This window comes from Nelusetta ayraudi, unplaced genomic scaffold (genome assembly GCF_046127955.1).
Source record: "Nelusetta ayraudi isolate G7.1 ecotype Tasmania unplaced genomic scaffold, CSIRO-AGI_Nayr_v1 ptg000071l, whole genome shotgun sequence".
Taxonomy (NCBI): Eukaryota; Metazoa; Chordata; class Actinopteri; order Tetraodontiformes; family Monacanthidae; genus Nelusetta; species Nelusetta ayraudi.
Window position 1 is genome coordinate 4031159 of NW_027466121.1, and position 20017 is coordinate 4051175.

Consider the following 20017-nt stretch of genomic DNA (forward strand, 5'->3'; position numbering starts at 1 on the left):
ACAACATGTATGTAGAACACCGCCGTCCACTAATCGGCAACTGTTAATATGATTGTGTCGGTCCACAATTTCCAATCTATATTTTTTTTCCAGCGTTGTTTTTATTTAACTTGCGCGGTTATGTAAGAGAAATGAGTTCAACATGACCCCCGCAAACTCTGCGGGGGAAAAGCCTGTAAATATGTGTTATGCACATTGCACAGTCGACCGACGGGGTTACCGATCGAGTCTGCTCCCCGTCAAAGCAAATACTGTTTACTTGCCGCCGCCGCCCCACCCCCGTTCAATCCTTCTCTTTTCGGGCGAATTAGGTGCAGAAAGTAGGAAAAAAAAATAATCACTTAGACTGCACGTGCCAGCCGCTCACCATCCTATTGATATTCATTATTTCAAATGTTTGAAAACTGTCACTGGTCCCTGATGTGTTTCTTAAATCCTTGTGTCAGTAACCCTGCGGGTTGGGTGTGGTCAAAACATTCTCCAGGTTGATTTTATCCTGCGTCAGTTTAGGAAAAAGTTTTTATGACTTTTCAAAAATATAGTATGTCAACTTGTTTATAAACATTTCCCCTCAACTATTTTACAATATTAGGCTGAACAACGGCACACATGTCTTTCTGTGCTCTTTTCACCACAAGACATTTTTGTCCAGTTGCAGTTTCCTCCGATTGTTTGTCCCGTGACTTTGAAAAGATCCCTGGGAGAAATAAAGCCACTACGTTGATGTCCTACGGTTTATATACATCTTTTCTGTTTTAGTGACAACATTTTCTGATTTGCTAATACAAAAAGATTATGCACATTCTCTGCCATGGGCACTTCCAGAATACTACCATTATACTGCATGTGGGAGGTGAAACAAAAAAAAAAAAAAAAAATGGTGTTTAAAAGTGGGATGGATTTTTTTTTTTTTTTTTTTTTTTTGGTAAGAAGTAGTTCCTCAAATTCTAATCTTAGGAAAATATAAATAATGATGTTCAACATGGGTTTTCCCCATACAAGGAGTCTCTGTCAAGAGTTTGTGAAAGGCATCACTGATTCATAGCGTTCCAGTGGATTATTACATCACCTGAGATATTAGATCACTTTGAAGGTGTTGGTTTTGCTTGTCACCATTTGGTAAACGTGAGGCAAAAGCAATAAACAGGAACACACCTTAAAATCACATTGAAGGTGACTCGGGGTGACTGGAAGAGCTAGTTTCCAGTTTATCACGGGGCAATTTTTATGTTACGCAACTTATTTAAACAAAAATGAAAATGTATTCATGAAAAATTTCTTACATTGTCAGTTCACATGTATTTGGCCTCGTAGGGCTTCCTTTTTTTTATTATTATTATGCAGCACTATTAAAATCTTTAAAATCTTGGTTTGCATGGTTTCAAACAAAGTGATCCATTCATTCATTTTCCATACCCGCTTAGTCCCGAGCTCAGGGTCACGGGGGTCTGCTGGAGCCTATCCCAGCTGTCTTAGGGCGAAGGCAGGGGACACCCTGGACAAGTCGCCAGTTCATCGCAGGGCCAACAAACAAAGTGATAAAACGTAAAATATATATATATATATATATATATATATATATATATATATATATATATATATATATATATATATATTATAAGTGGGAAACTGTGTTTCAAAGTAATAAAAAGTAAAATTTATAAAACAGTCACATCTTTCACAGAGCATTTCAACTTGATCATGAATATTTTTTTTATTACCAATTAAATAATTGTGTGAAACTTCAACTATTATAAGATTAAGTGTAAAAGCTGCATCCAGATGGAACTGTTTAAATTCTATAATTCTATTGTAATGTGGAAAACATAGGAATTGTTGAAAAGTGGATTGACTGGAAGAAAATGTGCCAACTTCCCACTGTTGTATTGAATAATTACAAGTCTTTAGTTCCAATTCTAACTGCCCTACTTCATCACGTCTTTGTCTCACACTCTATTAGAAGTTGTATAACCAATTCCACTCTGCAGTTTGCCTCAGCTGAGTGCGTTCTCGGGGGAATGGGCGTAACACAACAAAATATGCATTTGAATTTCCTGCATCGGGTAACATACGAAAGTTTGGTTATCTACTTGCGGCAAGAGTCTAAAAGTCCAGGTGACACAGGCAGCAGTGACTCAGCACACGTTGGGTTGGACTATGTCCACCGTGCACTTTCATCAAGCCACATGACTGTATGACACGTCTGGATTTCATCAGATGCCCTCTTATCCTTGTTGTCCTCCTGCCCCTCTTGCTTACCGTGTTTCCCATAACTCCTTCTCTGCTTTGCTTCTCACTGAGCTCCTCCTGGCGTGCACACGCTGGCTCCCCTACATAGATATCGCTTTATCTTGCAAATATTATGATTGTATTGTAATATAGTCAGGCGACGAAGGGTTGCTTAAGTACCATGGACTGAAGTGATTTTTGTGTGTGGGGGGGGGAGGGGTTGTGCAGATCGTAGCAGTGTGCTGCAAACGTTGCCATTTGACTCTTAAAGCAAGTGTATTGCTTTTTGTTTTAAAATAACAAAATAGAGTTGAAATATCCTAAATTGCACAGAACCACTCAAGTTGAACCATTAGGGCAAGTCACTCCTAACTTTGACGACCTTACCTTCCCTGTCAGACTGACTAAAAGCTGTTATCATGTGATGGGCCATCTGTTATTTACTTTGCATGTTTACGGAAGTGTGGCCTTCCCCTTCCCTGATTCCCACAAGTCAGGCTCCCAACCGACCTTGTGATGCAAAGTGTCAGCTATAGCGTCATACGATTAAACAAGCCAAGACGCATAGTGCCATCTACTGGTGAAAATAGGCAGATATAGCAGAGACTACTGAGAATTAAAGGTCCAGTGTGTCATTTCTTTTTAATATCTTGATTTATTTATTTATTTATTTATTTATTTTATTGGTAAAAGCTTAATATACTGCCCATAAAACATATTAAAAAAGAGTATATACTTGCAGTACAATAAAAGTAATTTGGTTTTCCTACCCTTAGAACAGTATTCACATATCTAAAAAATATACATAGAGCAACGGTCTCGCTCTTAGTTAGCTGCCGTCTTGCAACGCCATTTTTTTTTAAGGAAGCGCGGTATTTAAGGAAGTGACAGTGCTCTAAATACAAAACGCACTGTCAGGCAGGCTACCTTAAATACTGGGCTTCCTTAAAAAAAATTACATATTGGACCTTGAGGTCAGCATTTATGTACTTCAGTGGGATACAAATTCAGCTGTTGGGGTAAACAAAAAATAAACATTTCTGGAATTAATGAGAAAAAAAGGTTTCTCATGAATGTCATTCTGCAGCAGACAGATTGCCTTTTTGAGTCAGATGTAGGAGGCAAAGATATTTTGGGAGCGGTGACCACAGTTGCTGCTCCGTGGAATTTCACAGTGCTGACCAGCTGAATAGAAGAGATGTGGGAGTGGCAGCACACAAGTGTGAGTGTTGCACCTTCAAGCAAGTAATTGTGTGAGAGACATGCATTGATTCTTTTTGAATGATTCACCTGGAAATTACGCACAAACATTTTTGAATATCCACAAGGTCTGCTCCGATCATAACTCATAACTTTTTCCGTGCAGGTTACTCATGTGAATCACACAAAGTCAAATTATGACACTTGTCAGCTTTAAAAAAAAAAAAAAAAAAAAAAGTAGTTTATCACATGGCCACATAGAGACAACAACCTTTCACACTCACATTCACACATACGGCCAATTAATAGTTTCCACTTCCCCTAAATGTGTAAGTCTGTGGAGTGTCAGAGGAAGGCAAAGGAACCAAAGGGGATCCACGCATACACAAGGAGAACATACACATTCAACACAGCCCCCAGGACCAGGGATCTCACCTATGACCTTCTAGTTGTGAGACAAGGAAAAACACAAAGAAAATGTGATTTGTTGTGCATTTGTGTAAAGGTGTAAGTGACTGGACAAATCTTCCTTGTACTGTATATCTCAATATCTTCTGTCTGTCAAAGCAAACAAAGAGAACATTGCTTGATCCTGAGATGAGAAGCCCATTATAAGCGAGAAAAACATTCTTTGTTTCTTTGTTTTTGTGAAAATGTTTTCCAATTCTGATGATACTGAGGCACCCATGCCAATTCCTTTAGCTGCAGATATGCTCATTTTCACTCCTTCAGACTCCTACTTACTGTATTGCTTAATGTAATGCAAATGCATTAACCTGTTGAAACCAATTTTAATCGATCGGATTAAAAATACCAAAGTCATTTTTCTCTATGTAATACATTTATGGTGTGTAATTCTGAATGGCATACCGGAAAAGTAAAGTAAAACTTTCATTTTAAACTACCTCAAGATATGTCCTATAAATCCAAAAAACGATTGTGTGTGTTCAACAGCAAAGAAGCAGGATCAATGCCTTTGCACTACCCCCCTGCATCAGTAGAGGTCTCCATTTTCTAAGCGTTGGACACAGCGAGTTGTCAGAGCGCAAACCTGTTTTTAAAGATGTCCTTGCGGGACGCCACTTGTGGCTGTGTGTGAGATTCGGATAGTAATGGAATTTCTGCTGGTTATTAATGTTATCAATGCAATAAATTGGTGTTCCAATTGGAACCCGAATCATGAATGAATCCCTCAAGTTTGATGTGTTTTCTGCATTTTCAAAAACAAATCAATGTGTCATGCAAGTTAGTTAACCTAAGATCATCTACTGATAAGCAAAGCAAAGATGTGTATATACACAACCTATGGCATACACATACATGTCTATCTATCTATCTGTCTGTCTATCTATCCGTGTGTTTGCACATGTGTGTGTGTGTGTGTGTGTGTGTGTGTGTGTGTATATATATATATATATATCCATGATGATGATGATAATGATTTTCCATCACTCGTACATCATAGTGAGTCCCTAAAGTTTGTTCTTTCTGACCTTGCAACTGGAACATCTGTATTCAGTACAAATAACCACAGACACACCCGGCTTTAGTCTTCCGCAGTTATTTCTCTCCCCCTTCCCCTAACCAGAGGTAAGGCATGTGCATGTGAGTGTCTGGGATGATCATGGCGGTCTTGATTCCCAGAACTTGGGGTTTTCCAGGCATTTTTTTTTTAAATTCTCTGAATCGCTGCGCTCGCTATCACCTTCCCTGGTCTATTATCCAACCCACTCAACACTCCTCCCTTCATATGCTTCCCATTTCTTGCAGTTGAGAGTTTCTGGGGATACAGAACTTTAAAGGGCAATGTCTTTCCTAACTACCTTGCTGCTTTTCGACTTTCCTCGGATCAAGGAGAAAACGTCCCCGCTGCTTGTGACTCTGGAGACCTTCAGCTGAAGAAAATTGGCCCGGTGAAGCGCAGGATTGTGATAGAACAGGCGTGCGACTTGCCTTGAGGGAATGTCAGGAAGTTTGTGAGATGGGTTGGACAGTGCAGTGTCCCCGGAGGTTTACCTCACCCCTGAATTAATGAGATGAGTACGGTAACCACCTCCAGATGTCGGAGCCCACGTGCTTATTTGTACAAGGCTGATGAGCATCGCCCTCTTCGTGTTATAACTCACCGCGACACACGAGTTAATGCTTAATCTGAGAACGAACCCTCAATTGTCAAGGCTGAGCCTAGTTTATGGGTGGGAGGTTACTTAGGCAAGAAGAGATCCGTCTGTCCAGAGCAGAGGCAGACAAGCTCAGGGATTCATCAGATTCTTCAAGCAACGGGACCTGAAGACTTGGCCACAGGAAGCAGGGACCATGGCCAAAAGGTCCTTCAGATCCAAGATTGTAGCCTTGGTTATTGTCCTCCTGACTGTCTCCGCCATCGTTGCCATTGTCACCATGGTCGTTCTCTACAACAATGAGATCTCGACCATGAACCCGACAGCCCGTCCAACCTTTTCCCCCGCTACCACAGGACCACCACCAGTCATGCGGCTGCCAAAGGATCTAGTGCCATACAGCTACAGGATCTACCTGCACCCTCACATGTACCCCGAAATTATTGGTGTGGAAAACGGCACCAGTCCCAACCAGACGTATCTAGTCACTGGGAATTCCACAGTTCACTTTCACTGCGTGCAGGCAACGGCAACCATCTACCTCCACAGCAAGGACCTGACTATGATCGGCGACGCAGTGGTGAGAAACACAAAAGACAACTCAAGGATAAATGCCCCCCAAATGATACCACACAATGACCAAAGCGACTTCCTTGAGATCCCGTTGGAAAAGCCTTTGGAAGCAGGGGAGAACTACAGTGTGTTTTTGGCTTTCAAGACAGCAATTCCCAACACCATGAAGGGAATGTGTATCGTCCCCTACAAAACAGACCAGGCCGATTCTGATACTGAATATGGGAACAATATTACAAGGTAAGTTGAATGATGACATTGATAATAATATCATATGCATGTGCGTAAGAGAGATATTGTAAAATTTGTCCATCAGTACTGTCAAATTCAAATGATGATTCAATGAATGACAAGATAGTAGAGAGCACTGAAAATAGAAAATAACACAATTCATAACAAGATACATTTTTTTGTTTTATGTTTAAAAGACAAAAACACAACTGATCTTAGTGCATTTTTAGTTTCCAGACGTTAAGGTTCACCTTTCCTAAAATGACATAATTTGTCCAAGCCAGAGGTAGCACCACCATAACAGTATTCCCATAATTCCCATAATTTCAGTCTCACACAACCCACAGGTACTTTGGAATGATGCTGTGTACACACGCTTTACAGGACAACCTGTCGTTGAGCTATGGATTCTCACGTTTGTGGAATGTTTGTGGAATGTTGGAACAAGCGTGACACTTGCAGCCTGCATGTGGTGCCACAAGATCGGCCGGCTGTTCATGCACTGTAAATTACTGTCAATTGCTTGCTTACCAGCCCAACCACTTTCTCTGGGTACTCTAATAAACAATCTTGTCTGAACTGCAGACCAAATAATCTTCACTGAATACCAATTGATTATCTCTGAGAGCCAATCTCTTGGAGTTTTTTTTTCTTTTTCATTTTATCTGGGTGTAGAGTGCATTATAATAGCTGTGAAGGAGAATTAAAATCCTTCTATGAATAAAATCCTTGTGTTTTATGGGGTAAGCTATTACACAAATGCAAGATCTTGTCCTGAGGATAACATAACATAATTTCATGGATATATTAGAAAACCTTGTCATGTTTAGCAAAAATCATCCATCTGGGCACTGAGGATTTACTATGATTTCTTTGTGCGACAAAATCAAATTTTGTACTGAATATGATGATTTAACTAATTCACGGGTCACTGCTCTAAAACTGGCTTTGCTTGTTATGTCATAATGTGAAACAAACATCTGAGAGACTTGTGATGTAACAATAGGCACTTTTCCAGCGGTTCTTCCGATCATGAGAAGATGATTCCGCTTTCTAATGCCTTAACCTGTTCACACATAAGCGAGAAAACACAAACCACACTTGCTTCAATACCGCTCACCGTTGTTGCCAACAACGTTTTTCCGCCCCTCGTCGCGGAGACTAACTCAATGAAAGACACAAAAAGAAAACTTCTATTGAATTAACAATGCTTCAAAACACATAAATGAAAAGAGATGCTCAGTTGCTTTCAAACTGTGTCAAACTTAATGAAAGTCCTTCCTGTTTGAAGATACATTTTGGCCACTCAACTGGAACCGACGCATGCCAGGGAAGTCTTTCCCTGTTTTGATGAGCCAGAAATGAAAGCAGTGTTCAATGTCACCATTATCCACCGACGGGGCACGGTCGCTCTGGGGAATGCAGATAAGTCAGGTAAAGAAAAAAAAGACAGAAAAAAAGACAGAGGCCACAGAATGACAAATGTTCTCACTGATTTGCATTGCGTGTGTTTTGTTCTCACTCTCTTAGGCACTACTCTTATAGATGACGAGTGGCAGTTCACTGCATTTTATCCCACACCAAAGATGTCCACGTACTTATTTGCCTTCACTGTGTCCAAGTTCACAGCAACCCCTTCACAACATGAACGTGTGCAAATTAATGTACGTGTGCACCTTGAGAGATTTCCATAGTAAAAACATATAACAATAAGAGATTTTCTCTTCTTTTTTTTTGTACTTTTTTGGATTGTAGTGTGGTAAATTCATCTTATTTAGAACAATAAGGAGTCCCAATAATCACTTTGACACATGACTTCAGTTTAGTACCATAAACCAAAACTACAAACTATTCCTTGTCAGGGCTACTTTACACAGGTATAGAAAATAATACAAACTAAGGATGTGGATGTGTTTTCCTCACATAGACGTACGCTCGACCTGAAGCCACAACAGCAGGTCTGGCTGAGTATGCAGCCAACATCACAGGACCCATTCTCAGCTTCCTTGAGGAATACAGTGGAATTAATTACCAACAGAACAAACTCGGTAAGGCTGTCTTCATTTTTGTATCTTGTTAAAACAGCTGCTAAACAGCTCAATACTAGTATTTAAACAAAGAACGTCTTTTTTTTTTAAGCTGTTCCTTTCATCATCCGCCTCTATCCAGCCCTATAGAGTCTAGACACCTGCATTGTATACAAAACGTTCCAAACCTTGCGGGGATGTGCGCGCATTATTAGGTCAGAAACTGTCATTGCAGATAAACAAAGAGCGGAGATGCTCACCGTCCGTTTCGTTGTCCATTAAAGGATTGTGAGGAGTACCTCAGAAAATTAGCATTAGCCAATGGCGAAGCTCTGCATGACCGAGCGTGTTGGTCGACAAAAACGCTAGCCGACGTCCACCGCAAAATAATGCTAAGCTGCATAGGTTTCATATGTTTCGTGTGTATCCCAGGCTTCAGCTTCAGCGTAATCTAACAGAAAGAGCTGATGAATAATAACTTGCCTGGAATGAAGCGAGCGTTACAAACACAAGCCTCTTCAACTGGTTGAACTTCGTTAGTGTGGCGCCAGTTGCACACTGACACATCAAGATTCCGATTGGATGGAATGTTAATTGACAATGGCTTTGGCCAGTCAGAATCCAGGAAATATGTTTTTTTTTATTTATTTATCATTATTATTATTTATTGTTTTATTTAAGAGAAACGTGACAGAAGATCAAACTTAACAGCACACGCCTTTATGAATTATTGTGTGTTTAGTTAAATTAGACCACTGAGATGGTCCCTTGGGTTTCCGTTTAGAGCTAGACTTTGCGAGAGCTTAGCGGTTTTCTGACTCCATGCTGCGCGCACATACAGTATTTTCCGTGACATTGCACTCAAAGAGGTCTATTCTCTGCACCCTCTTCTCTCACCAACTAACTCAATGCTCTCTTTCAGTACATGCATCAATCTCCCCTTAGGTCTTCATTCTAGACCTCCTGTCTGCCTACACTGTATTTATTGTGTCTTTGCCGTTTATTCAGTTAGCTGTATTCTTTTTTTTCACTTTTCTTTTTTCCAGGTTGAAACACAAAGTGCCACAAACTGATATACTTTAATAAGGCAAAAAATGTTCAAGGTTTCTGGGAATTATTTAATTGCAGAGAAGGAAGCAGGAAGGGTAAACTTTGTCATACATTTTTTAGGAAAACAACAAAAGTGAGTGTGTGAGAAAATTATAATTTTACAGAGTCAAAAATAGGCTCCTCCTACTGAGGTCAAGTAATCCAAACATGAATGAGTCAGTTGTGCTAATCAAGCGCCAGTCAGTTGAAGAGGTCATATGAAAACACAAGATTTTGCCTAAAGGCTAACATTTCATTTTATTTGTATAAACATATTCATTTCTAAATTTGGGAGAAGCCTGTCCCAGTGTTTGGACATAAGTGATCGATGCTACTATTTTTTAGGATTTTCAAGCACACAACTGACCTATTGTCCATATGAACCTTCACCTTTCCAGATCAAATTGCCATGCCACGCCTTGCTGTTACAGCCATGGAAAACTGGGGACTCGTCACGTACGACGAGTCAGATTTTCTATACAAGGAAGAGCGGTCCTCAAAGTTTCATAAGGAAAACATTGCCACACTCATCGCCCATGAGCTGGCACACCAGGTTTGTCTTTAAAAAGAAAAAAAAAAATAGGTGCCTACATTTACAGAGTGTCTCTCGAGTCCATCTGACCCTCAAGTTACAAACTTGCAATTTTTTTTGTTGACAGTGGTTTGGGAATTTGGTGACCATGAAGTGGTGGAACCAAGTATGGTTGAATGAAGGCTTTGCCACGTATATGTCTTACCTTGCCTTGGCCCATATTGAGCCTACGTTTAAAATGGTAGGAGTGATGTGGGGGTGATCTTTCCATGAAATTATGAACTGATACTTCAAAAATACTCTGCTGGTTTAACTAACCATAACCTTCAACATTAAGTTTTTCCACTCTGGTTAATGCTCTTTGAACTCTTTAATGCTCTGATTTGTAGGATGAAAGGTTCATGACAGATATCCTGTATATAGCTTTTGAGGTGGACGCTTTGGCAACATCTCATCCTCTCAATACTCCAGAGCAGGATGTCCAAACACTGGATGAGATCACTGACATGTTTGATGTCATCAGCTACCGTAAGGTATAGCATCTACACATTATTATTGTAAATGAGTCTCAGAAATTTGACATTATCCAGTTATATGTCAAAAAATGTTGTCTGCCTTTACAGCTAAAAAGTGCTATGACTGTTAGTGACTGTTAGTGACTGTTAGTGCAAGTGACTAAAGAAAACAAAACAAAGTATTATTAAAGTACAATAATAATAATAATAATAATAATAATAATAATAATAATAATAATAATAATAATAATTATTATTATTATTATTATTATTATTATTATTATCATTATTATTAATATTGTTGTTGTTGTTGTTATTGTTATTACTACTACTACTACTACTACTACTACTACTAATAATAATAATAATAATAATAATAATAATAATAATAATAATAATAATAATAATAAATAAGGTTAAATAGAATTAGAAGCACAAGATGAGACGTTATATTTTTCTCATTTTAATTTGATGAACATTTAATGTCATATTTGCTGTAGGGCGCAGTGGTGCTGAGAATGCTGGCAGACACTCTTGACGAAAAGGTTTTCCAAAAAGGAGTCAGAGTAAGAAGTTACTTTTAATTATCCCTTTCCTAGTTTGTTTCTCACCTAGAGGTCGGTGTAAATACACAATGACCTGCAGTCACAGCCATTTTTGAAAAGCATCTTTCTGTCCCTTGTCCTCAGCCGCCCTGCTATGGGATGCTATGATATTCAGTAAAACTATTTTACCACTAATAGTTTCATCACTGAAGCTCTTTGTCCGACTCTAAAGCACATTTTTTTAAATCCCAAAATTCATCCTCAAACTCTTCCTCTCTCGTTGGGTCTCCTCTCTCAGAAGTACCTGTCGGATCTGAGCTATAAAAATGCAGAACATAAGGACCTCTGGGAATGCATGCAGATGGTAAAGCCTTCAGATTTCAACTCGGAAGCCCAGATTGTGACGTTGATTTTATAAACTACCACACTAACCTGTGCCCCATTTGCAGGCTGTGAATGAGGATTCTGGCCACCTTAATGTTGCGACAATGATGGAAACCTGGACCAACCAGATCGGCTATCCGGTTGTCACCATCAACACAACTACTGGGGAAGTCTCCCAGAAGCACTTTCTCCTCAACGATTCTGCAGAATCTAGGTATGTGCCTTTTGCAACATCATCATTGCATAATAAAACCTCCGCTCCATAAAAACGGTGGTGAAATACCACAATGATGTTGTAAACGAAAATATTGTTTTTTCATAAAAAATTGCGTAAGTGTTTTTTATGATTACATGACAATGCTAAGTGTATTGAGTATTCAACACAACCCTTTTTTTAAATATACATATCTATATGTTACATATATATTTTTTAACATACATCATTTGCTAATTTATACAAGTCAGTATCCAACATGGATTATGGTCTTTTAATTTTGTCCACTGACGTGCTTTCATGTAACTGGTGTACTGTAAATTCATCATGCAGCTGTGGTGTTCACTTACTGACCACCACTAAAATAAAGACAAAGTAAGCAACTCACTTAAAGTCCATGACGTGATTTATGCACAAAATTTGGAATATGAAACAGTCAAGACACTGACTCACCTCAGTAACTCTTGTGTGTGCAACTGATGCTAAATACAACCTTCCACCTATTTTGGATGGCCAGTTGTTATTGTGACAAAGCCAGTGTGTTGAGCAAGCGTTTCACTGTCTAGTCTGCTCAAAACCACTGCATGTGCTAACGTGTGGTCATTAGGGCAGTTTTGACACAATGTTTTGTAACTTCATAACCACCACCACACGAGTTGTACAATGACTTAACCTGAAAAAGCTACTTTGACCTCATTCGACCCACAACATTGCTACAATCAGATTAGGTACCACTGCTCCACATTCTGACCTGTAGCAGTAACACCCTCTTTATATTTTTGCTTGTTTGTTTGCTTTTTGTCTATATCAGTGTCCAGCAGTTTTTTTTTTATATATTTTCCTAGATTCAAGCCAAATTTTCAACTTTTTGTCCCTGTTTTCTGTTTAGCCTTTGGTGGTATATCCCAATTAAAGTCATGTCAGCGACTTCTAAACCCACCTATATCTCACTGACGTCCAGTAACCCAGGTAAGATAAAGGCACTAATTGTTTCAAGGCTAATGTCAGTAGCTTTTGACACAGTCCACTTTGTACAAACGATTGGTGACGCAAAAAAGAAAGAAATGACTGGATGTCAAAGTGTTTTCGATGGTACGTCAGTCGGTTTCACTGTTCTCTCAGGAGTGGTGAGCAAAGTTTAACCTGCCTTTGATGTTGCAGAAAGAAAAGAGGAATTGATTTCCAAGGATGGGGAGTGGATTCTGGCCAATGTCAACAGAATCGGATACTACAGGGTCAATTACGACCCAGAAAACTGGAAACGCCTTTTGAATGACCTGGAGACAGGCCAACAAGTGAGCCAAATACACTTAAACACATGACCAAAGTGAGAAGGGCATATCCCCTTTCTATAGTGTACCGTTGTTTAAATAAGCTGAGGGCTTTGCCAAGATCCTAGAATGTGACATCATCACTCCAGGGCTTTGTCAGGTGTAGGATGTCTGGTCCTGTGATAAAAAAGACTTGGATGTGGTGGTGGTGTTATGTATTTAGTAACCACTATAGATAAAAACCACCTGCTGGATCCAATGGTTCCTTTTACTTGGTGTCTCTTCCAACATGTAGATGAAAACTTTGGTTGAGTTTCTCATCATCGAGTTGGAGTGATATATTTGTAGCAGAAGTGTCGTGATTAAATGATTCCTGCTTGATAAAACCACACTGCTTAGTGAAAGATGAGGTAAAACAAAACAAATCCCTCCGCAGGTGAGAAATGATGGAGATTTTGTGCAATTTGTTTTGAGAATATCTAAAAGCACAATTTTCTCATTTTCTCCATTGCTCGTTACATCATTGATAGCTTAACGAAAGATTATTGTGTTGTGCCTTCCTAGAGTAAATTATTTCTCCAACTGGTGTAGAACAGCCCTGTAGAAAGAAATTAAAAGGGGGTGGGGGGGGGGATTAATTGGTGTCCTCCTAATTCAGCAGGAAAACCAAGTCAGTATTTTCATGCTTACCTTGCTTTGTCTGTTCTTACATTTGCAATGCTTCAACCTTCCAACTGTCACCCATCTCGCACTTTCAGGGGATTCCAATGGTGAACCGAATACAGCTGATTGATGATGCATTCAGCTTGGCGAGGTAAAGACCCCGCTCTGCCGCACAATGGACCCCAAAGTCTTAGTCCTGTGGTTTAAATGTGTTGTGATTCACATGAATTTTAAAAACTAAAATGCAGGTGAGCAATACTCAGCCATTTAACTGAACCCTACCGACTTCCGCAGGGCGAAACTCATCCACATCACCGTGGCTCTTAATTCCACCCGCTACCTTCGAAATGAAACGGAATTCCTTCCCTGGGAAATAGCAAACATGAATATGCAATACTTACACGAGATGTTCGACCGCACCGAAGTCTATGGACCCATGCAGGTATGACTTTTAATGTAATTATATAAGATAAAATGACATGCTGGAAGTGAAGTAGATTTGAACTTCCTGTTGGTGCCAGTGTTCATCAGTGAAACTGATGTGCAGTAAGAAAAAGAAAGTGGAAATTGCTGTGAATATTCCAAAAGTTGTGTTTCCCTGCAGGCCTACCTGCGAAACCAAGTCAAGAACCTGTACCACCACTTCAGCAATTACACAAACCTCTCCAAAGTCCCGGAGGATGAGTTAGAACAGTAAGGAAGCATACAGTAACCACAGTTCATTGTTTAAAAGTACACTCTCCTCAGTTAATGAGTAACGCTTTATCATTTTAACAAGAAAAATGCAGAACAGATGTGGAGTTTTGCATAATTGGCTAAGACACTACAAGTCCTGTTACTGATGTTCGGTAATGTTATTGACATATAGAAATATATCATATATTTTTCTTGTAAATATCTCTGTATATTGGACCTGGCCTTTGCACTGTAACCAAAATGGTTGCAAGTAAGATCATTTTTGTGAGGGACATTTTTCACATAATGCAATGCACACTGTGCTCAAGTTTAATTTGGTGCCTTTGTGCACTGTCACAAGTCAAACTGATTGTCATAGTAATGCCTCAGCAGGCTTAAATTTCATTTAATGTGGTCAAGGCATCGTCGCATGAGAGCTAGAGTGACTCGGTGGCTGGTCAATCACAAGAGAGTGGGCTGTTCCAAGGCCAAGCCACTGATGGAACACACATGAGAGGAGGGACGAGTTCTTGTTGGAAGTCAACCACCAAAAATAAGTTCATTACATCTGGAAATGGTCAAAATTGGGCCACTTTAACTGGCCCCTGCAGAGCAGAACAAATCACATGAGTTTCAGAGCAAAGCACCAGTTAGGCGACATACCTGGTTGGGGTCACATCCATAATCTGGGCTGATACTCACAAGTGGACTCACTCCTACTTATGTTACTTGCTGTATATATTGTTCAGATTTAATAAACACAGCATTTTTACAGATACTGCCATTGGAAAAACGATTTCCCAGGTATATTTGACACCTTGAGTTTATGTTGTTGTTTGCAGGCAAAACCAGTACCTTGCCATAAAAATAGCATGTCAGAACGGACTCCCCGAATGCCTGGAAATGGTATCTGAAAAGTTTGCCAACTGGATGGATACTGACAATAACACGTAAGAAAAGGAGAAATAAATATAATTCATGCGGTTACAATGTGTCTCATTGTATATCTTTTGGATATACAATAGCTTTGATTATATTATGCAGCTTTAACAACGTTTAAGTGAAGATGGCCGTCATTTGTTTTGTTCTTATTGCAAGGTGGCTTCAATGTATGGAATAATAAATGGGTTGATTATGAATAGGGTTTGATAACGTGGTTACTTTAACTTCTTCCATCAAGCCACCAGTTAATAGTCGATATGTGTTCCCAAATTGTATGATTCTTTGTTGTTCTAACACAGTCAACACTGGTGCCACATTGCCTTATTATGTAGGTTAGTTAAAACAAATATGTAGAATGTCAAAAATCAAAAGGAACTCAGGCTAAATTGGAAATGTAAACAATTCTTCTATTTGTATTTGTGCTCCACACGTGCTGTTCAGTATCCCCTCCAACCTGAGGGATTTGATATACTGTTACGCGTTGGCTACTGGTGGGGAGAAAGAGTGGGAGTTTGCCTGGGACAAGTTTCAGAACTCCAACGACACATCAGACACAGATCGGCTCGGGGGAGCCCTCGCCTGCACCACAAAGATCTGGCTGCTCAGCAGGTGAACGCTGAGATCCGGGCTCAGAGTGAGCGCGGAGAATTCTGATAAAGATTCCTATTAGATAGGGGCCTAGTCGTGTCTTGAGAGCCTTCGTTATCTTGCAGATACCTGGAGTACACTTTGGACGAAGAGAAGATACATCCGCTGGAAGCCCTCGCCACCATCAGCTATGTAGCCAGGAATGTGGCAGGGCACGCACTAGCCTGGAACTTTATGAGAGCGCACTGGGATGACATCAAAGACGGGCAAGTTGCCATTTACAATTTGTTGTGTTCAGGGGGGCGATGATTTAATGTTCAATGTGAAAGTTTGCACGTTGCTCGGCAACGGGTGCTGGGACTTCAAAGCGCACGAGCCATCAATGCCAGTGGCTGCGTTTTAAATTGTTCTAAATTTCAAATTGTTTTAACACTAACAATAACCCGAAACTGAAATTAGAAACATTTTGTCTGATTGTGAAATCAAGTGTGTTTTTATTTTCATGCCCCTGCAAGAAATGGGCAACAGTTTCTTCCAGCATTTACGTTGAAACTCTTTAAAGATGAAGGTGTTCCACAGCAAGACAACGATGTGGCGCAGATAGATCCAAAGCATATTCTTTGTGGATCTGGCTCTAAATGTCTCTAAAACCCTCAGTAGCCATGAACCTACACACAGCAAACAGTGTCTGACAAGGTAAACAAGTCATTTCCTCTGGACTTCCACCTGGTAGAACTCTCAGTTCTTTTACTGTATGTGCAAATCTACATTTGTTTACCTTGAGTGTATACTTTACACATCAGTTCACTTAAAAATCAATTTCTTATTCATTGTAGCTGCATAGGAAATTCAGCTGACGTTAAATTTAACTGTCTGTTGATACTTTATAAGATGAAAGAAACCAAAGCCTTCTTTGTGATTATAAATATTTTGATACCACTTTCAGATAACACTGTGTGTGTGCGTGGTAACATGTTTTTTTGGCCCGTTGCACTGCTCCAGGAGGTTTGCAGACTCATGATTCACTGTCGATGATTGCAAAGCTAAATTGAACAATCTGTCACAATCATTGAAAATTTGCAGACATTTTCATCAGGCAGCTGTAATCAAATGATAAAGGAAGTGCGGACTGGGAAGTTGTTTTATTTGGCGCCACTAGAGCTGACGTACTTCCATTTAGAACAATGTTCCTTGGGTCCGCCAGCATTTGTAGCCAGATGGACACCATCGACGTCCCTCCCGCCACGTTCCTCTGCCTCTCCCTCTGTCAGTTTTTTACGGTACAACAATGCACAATGTACACGATCATGTTTAGGTGCAAGGTGTAGACGTTAATGATGAACAAAATATATTCTATAAAAGATAGTTCTGCTGCTCTAGTCGTGATGGTTTTGAATCAGAGCATTGAGGTCACAGTAGGTCTTCACCGATTAGAAGAACATGGGTTTGAACAGCAGACAGATTCTTCTCAAAGATTCTTCCGTGCAACTCTTTGATCGATGGAACATCCAGATCCAATTTGGCTGTGTTGCACCATCAGAGATGCTTTTCTACAGACCTTGGTTGTAACCGCTGTTTATTTGAGTTTCCGTTGGCTCTCGATGGTGTCCAACCAGTCTGCCCACTCCAGCTCTGTAAACTCTCTGTAAACCCTCGAGATGGTTGTGTGTGAAAATCTCAGTCGTTCAGAAGTCTGTAAAACACTCGGTCCTGCCCCTCTCAAACCAAGAACCTTTGCCATACCTTAAAACCCCCGTAAATACATCGACTTGCTGTCGTGTGATTGGCAGAATAGCTATTTTTGTTATTGTCTAGTATAGTGTCTGTTGAGTGTTATCTCTGCGTTCTCCTGCTTTTACAGCATTAATAAAAAGGCACGGTCGGTTCAATCCATCAATGCCTATAGGTAATATTTAACATCCATGCGTTGCTCCTGTCATTTACAATGCCCTCTATGTAATAAAGGGTTCTGTTTAGTCACGTCTTATCATTTGTTTATCTCCATAAGGTTCCTGTTGTGCTTTTATGCCATTGCCAAGAAACCACCACTGTCATGGTTTAACAGATAAAAGTGAGGACTTGATATATTCAAAGCACACAGTGGCATTTGAAATGAATCCAATTCAAATAAAAAGCTGATTAAAGACTTGGCTGCTAATACTACTTTCACACTTTTGGCAGCTCAGTATGTGTGAATGAAAAGGACTTATAAGCTTATGCAAGACTTGAAAGAGTTCACCGAAGTCGCAAAACAATTCAGAACTGCCCAATGCAAGCATAAACAAATCTAAATGTACATGTTATTTCTTCCTTTTCTTCAGTTTTATGGCAACTGTATTGATTCTTCTGTGTCTGCAGGTCCTCGCTCTACTGGACTGTAAGGGTCACTGCATAATGTATTTCCCCACCATTTTCTCCACTCTCTTTCCACTGCAGTTATGTGAAAATTCTGATAAATACCGTGACCAGGAGGTTCTCCACGCAGTTTGAGCTGGACGAGGTAATTAATCACAACAAATTGGTTCCAACACATCAACGTAGATATTGTGAATTTGGAGATCTTGACGCAGCCGTAGACGCGAGATCGGGACGGATTTCTCGACATCTTTGTGAACTCTCGCTAACGCCAGCCTCAAGTGAAGGGAAAATATTTTTTCCACCAATAAAAAGCCTGCAGTTCTCCTTAAACTGCTACAGCATCTATTATCTAGGCAATCATATCCTGCTGTGGATTTTACGTGAGTTTCCTCCCGTCTTTGTCATAATTACAAGGGACCTGGTCAGTCTTGGAATCCGACCAACTAAAAATACTATTTATTGGAGCCTGGCGAGACAAGTAAGCAAGATTTAAGAATTGATAAACTCACAACTGCTGCCTGGAAATCGTTGTGAAACTGAACCTTTCCTTTTCCAGACATGTGAACTATGGCACGGTGCAGATCCGCTGCCAGTAAATGTGTTGTAGATAAAAATCTTCCTCCGTGTAGTAACAAAAAAAATAATCAGCCAATGGTGTTGCCATTGGCTGATAGTCACTTAGAAAAGTCAGCGTTTAATATAATTTAGATAACTTCACTTTATATCCAGTGATTTTTTTTTTAAAGGGTATTACAAGGGTATAAAGCTCTTATAAGGCAAAGCCTTACAGCTATTCTAATGATTAAAGAGCTGTGTTTCACACTTTAGCTGCTTCAGGGTCTCTTGGCGGACACGCAGATGACAAGAAATAATGCCGAAACCTTGATGTTGCCACCTGAATGATCCCTGTTGTGTTTGTGTTTGCAGCTGAAACGCTTTGCAGCAGACCAGGACCTGAACGACAGCCAGGAGATAAAGCAGGCAATCGAGCGAACCCAAGTCAACATCAAGTGGGTCAGCGAGCACAAGGAAGTCCTCCTGCAGTGGTTCAGAAGAGAAGCCGGCTCCTAGAGCCTAAATGCCTCCTCCCTCAGCAATGGATGGAACCAGCCGGCCACTGCCTCACTCACTTTATCAGGGAAAAGGTTTAACAAGCAATGACAAACAATGATGTTTGCTGCACATTAGAAGTAACACATTTTTCAGTGCTGACAAGTCCAAACATTTCAGGACGAGCCCAAAGGGAGACAAAGCACTTTTTTTTAAATGTACCTTAATGAATTATTATGATTGTCAACTTCATGCAAACGGCCCGCGTTGGACTTCTGGTTTGTGATATTTGCACATCATGCTTCCAAAGCACTGTTTATATTATTGTTATGTTTTGAAGTAAATAGTTTTATTTTTTAGTACTATAAAATGACTATATTTTTTACAGTGAAAATAACTTATCACAAGTTACTCGGAATTATCTCCTAATGAGCTGTGTAGGCGATCTAGCATCTGGAAACAGCAGCTTCTATACATTTGCACATCATAATAAAATATGAATATTGGAATAAAAAAAAAAGTTATTTATTGAGTACATCATTTTTTTTTTTACCATCTTATGTCACAATGAAAATAAAGCCCATATCACACATCAAGAACAAATGGTAAAACATATGTTAGATAATACAGTGCGTGGAAGTAGTGGATACCGACAAAGAAGGCTGATAGTTGATCACGGCAATAAGGAAGCCAACTGCAAGTGAATACATCAAGGTTCTACTGTACATTGTATAATGAATCAATAACTCTTTGATGAGCCTTTAAAGTTTAAGCCAATGCCTCATTGAAGTGAGTGGAAACATAAACACAA

General features: G+C 39.8%; 1 protein-coding gene and 1 long non-coding RNA gene across 2 annotated transcripts; one reads left to right on the forward strand and one right to left on the reverse strand.

Moving 5' to 3' along the window:
- The first annotated feature begins 5350 nt into the window (after window positions 1–5350).
- LOC142899092 (aminopeptidase N-like) lies at window positions 5351–19600 on the forward strand. The gene is made up of 20 exons (XM_076042536.1): window positions 5351–6362; window positions 7645–7787; window positions 7884–8017; window positions 8281–8401; window positions 9868–10022; window positions 10129–10242; window positions 10391–10534; window positions 11017–11082; window positions 11360–11425; window positions 11511–11659; window positions 12549–12628; window positions 12821–12954; window positions 13689–13744; window positions 13888–14035; window positions 14198–14286; window positions 15111–15218; window positions 15652–15819; window positions 15924–16085; window positions 18235–18298; window positions 19084–19600. Exons 1-20 carry the CDS (start codon window positions 5746–5748, stop codon window positions 19225–19227), a joined length of 2862 nt encoding a protein of 953 aa, XP_075898651.1. The 5' UTR covers window positions 5351–5745; the 3' UTR covers window positions 19228–19600.
- Window positions 7436–8926, reverse strand: LOC142899093 (uncharacterized). Its single transcript, XR_012928688.1, has 3 exons — window positions 8641–8926; window positions 7665–7765; window positions 7436–7518 (listed from the first exon to the last, which is right to left on the reverse strand). It is a non-coding gene; the product is annotated as an uncharacterized LOC142899093 (long non-coding RNA).
- Window positions 19601–20017: the final 417 nt, after the last annotated feature.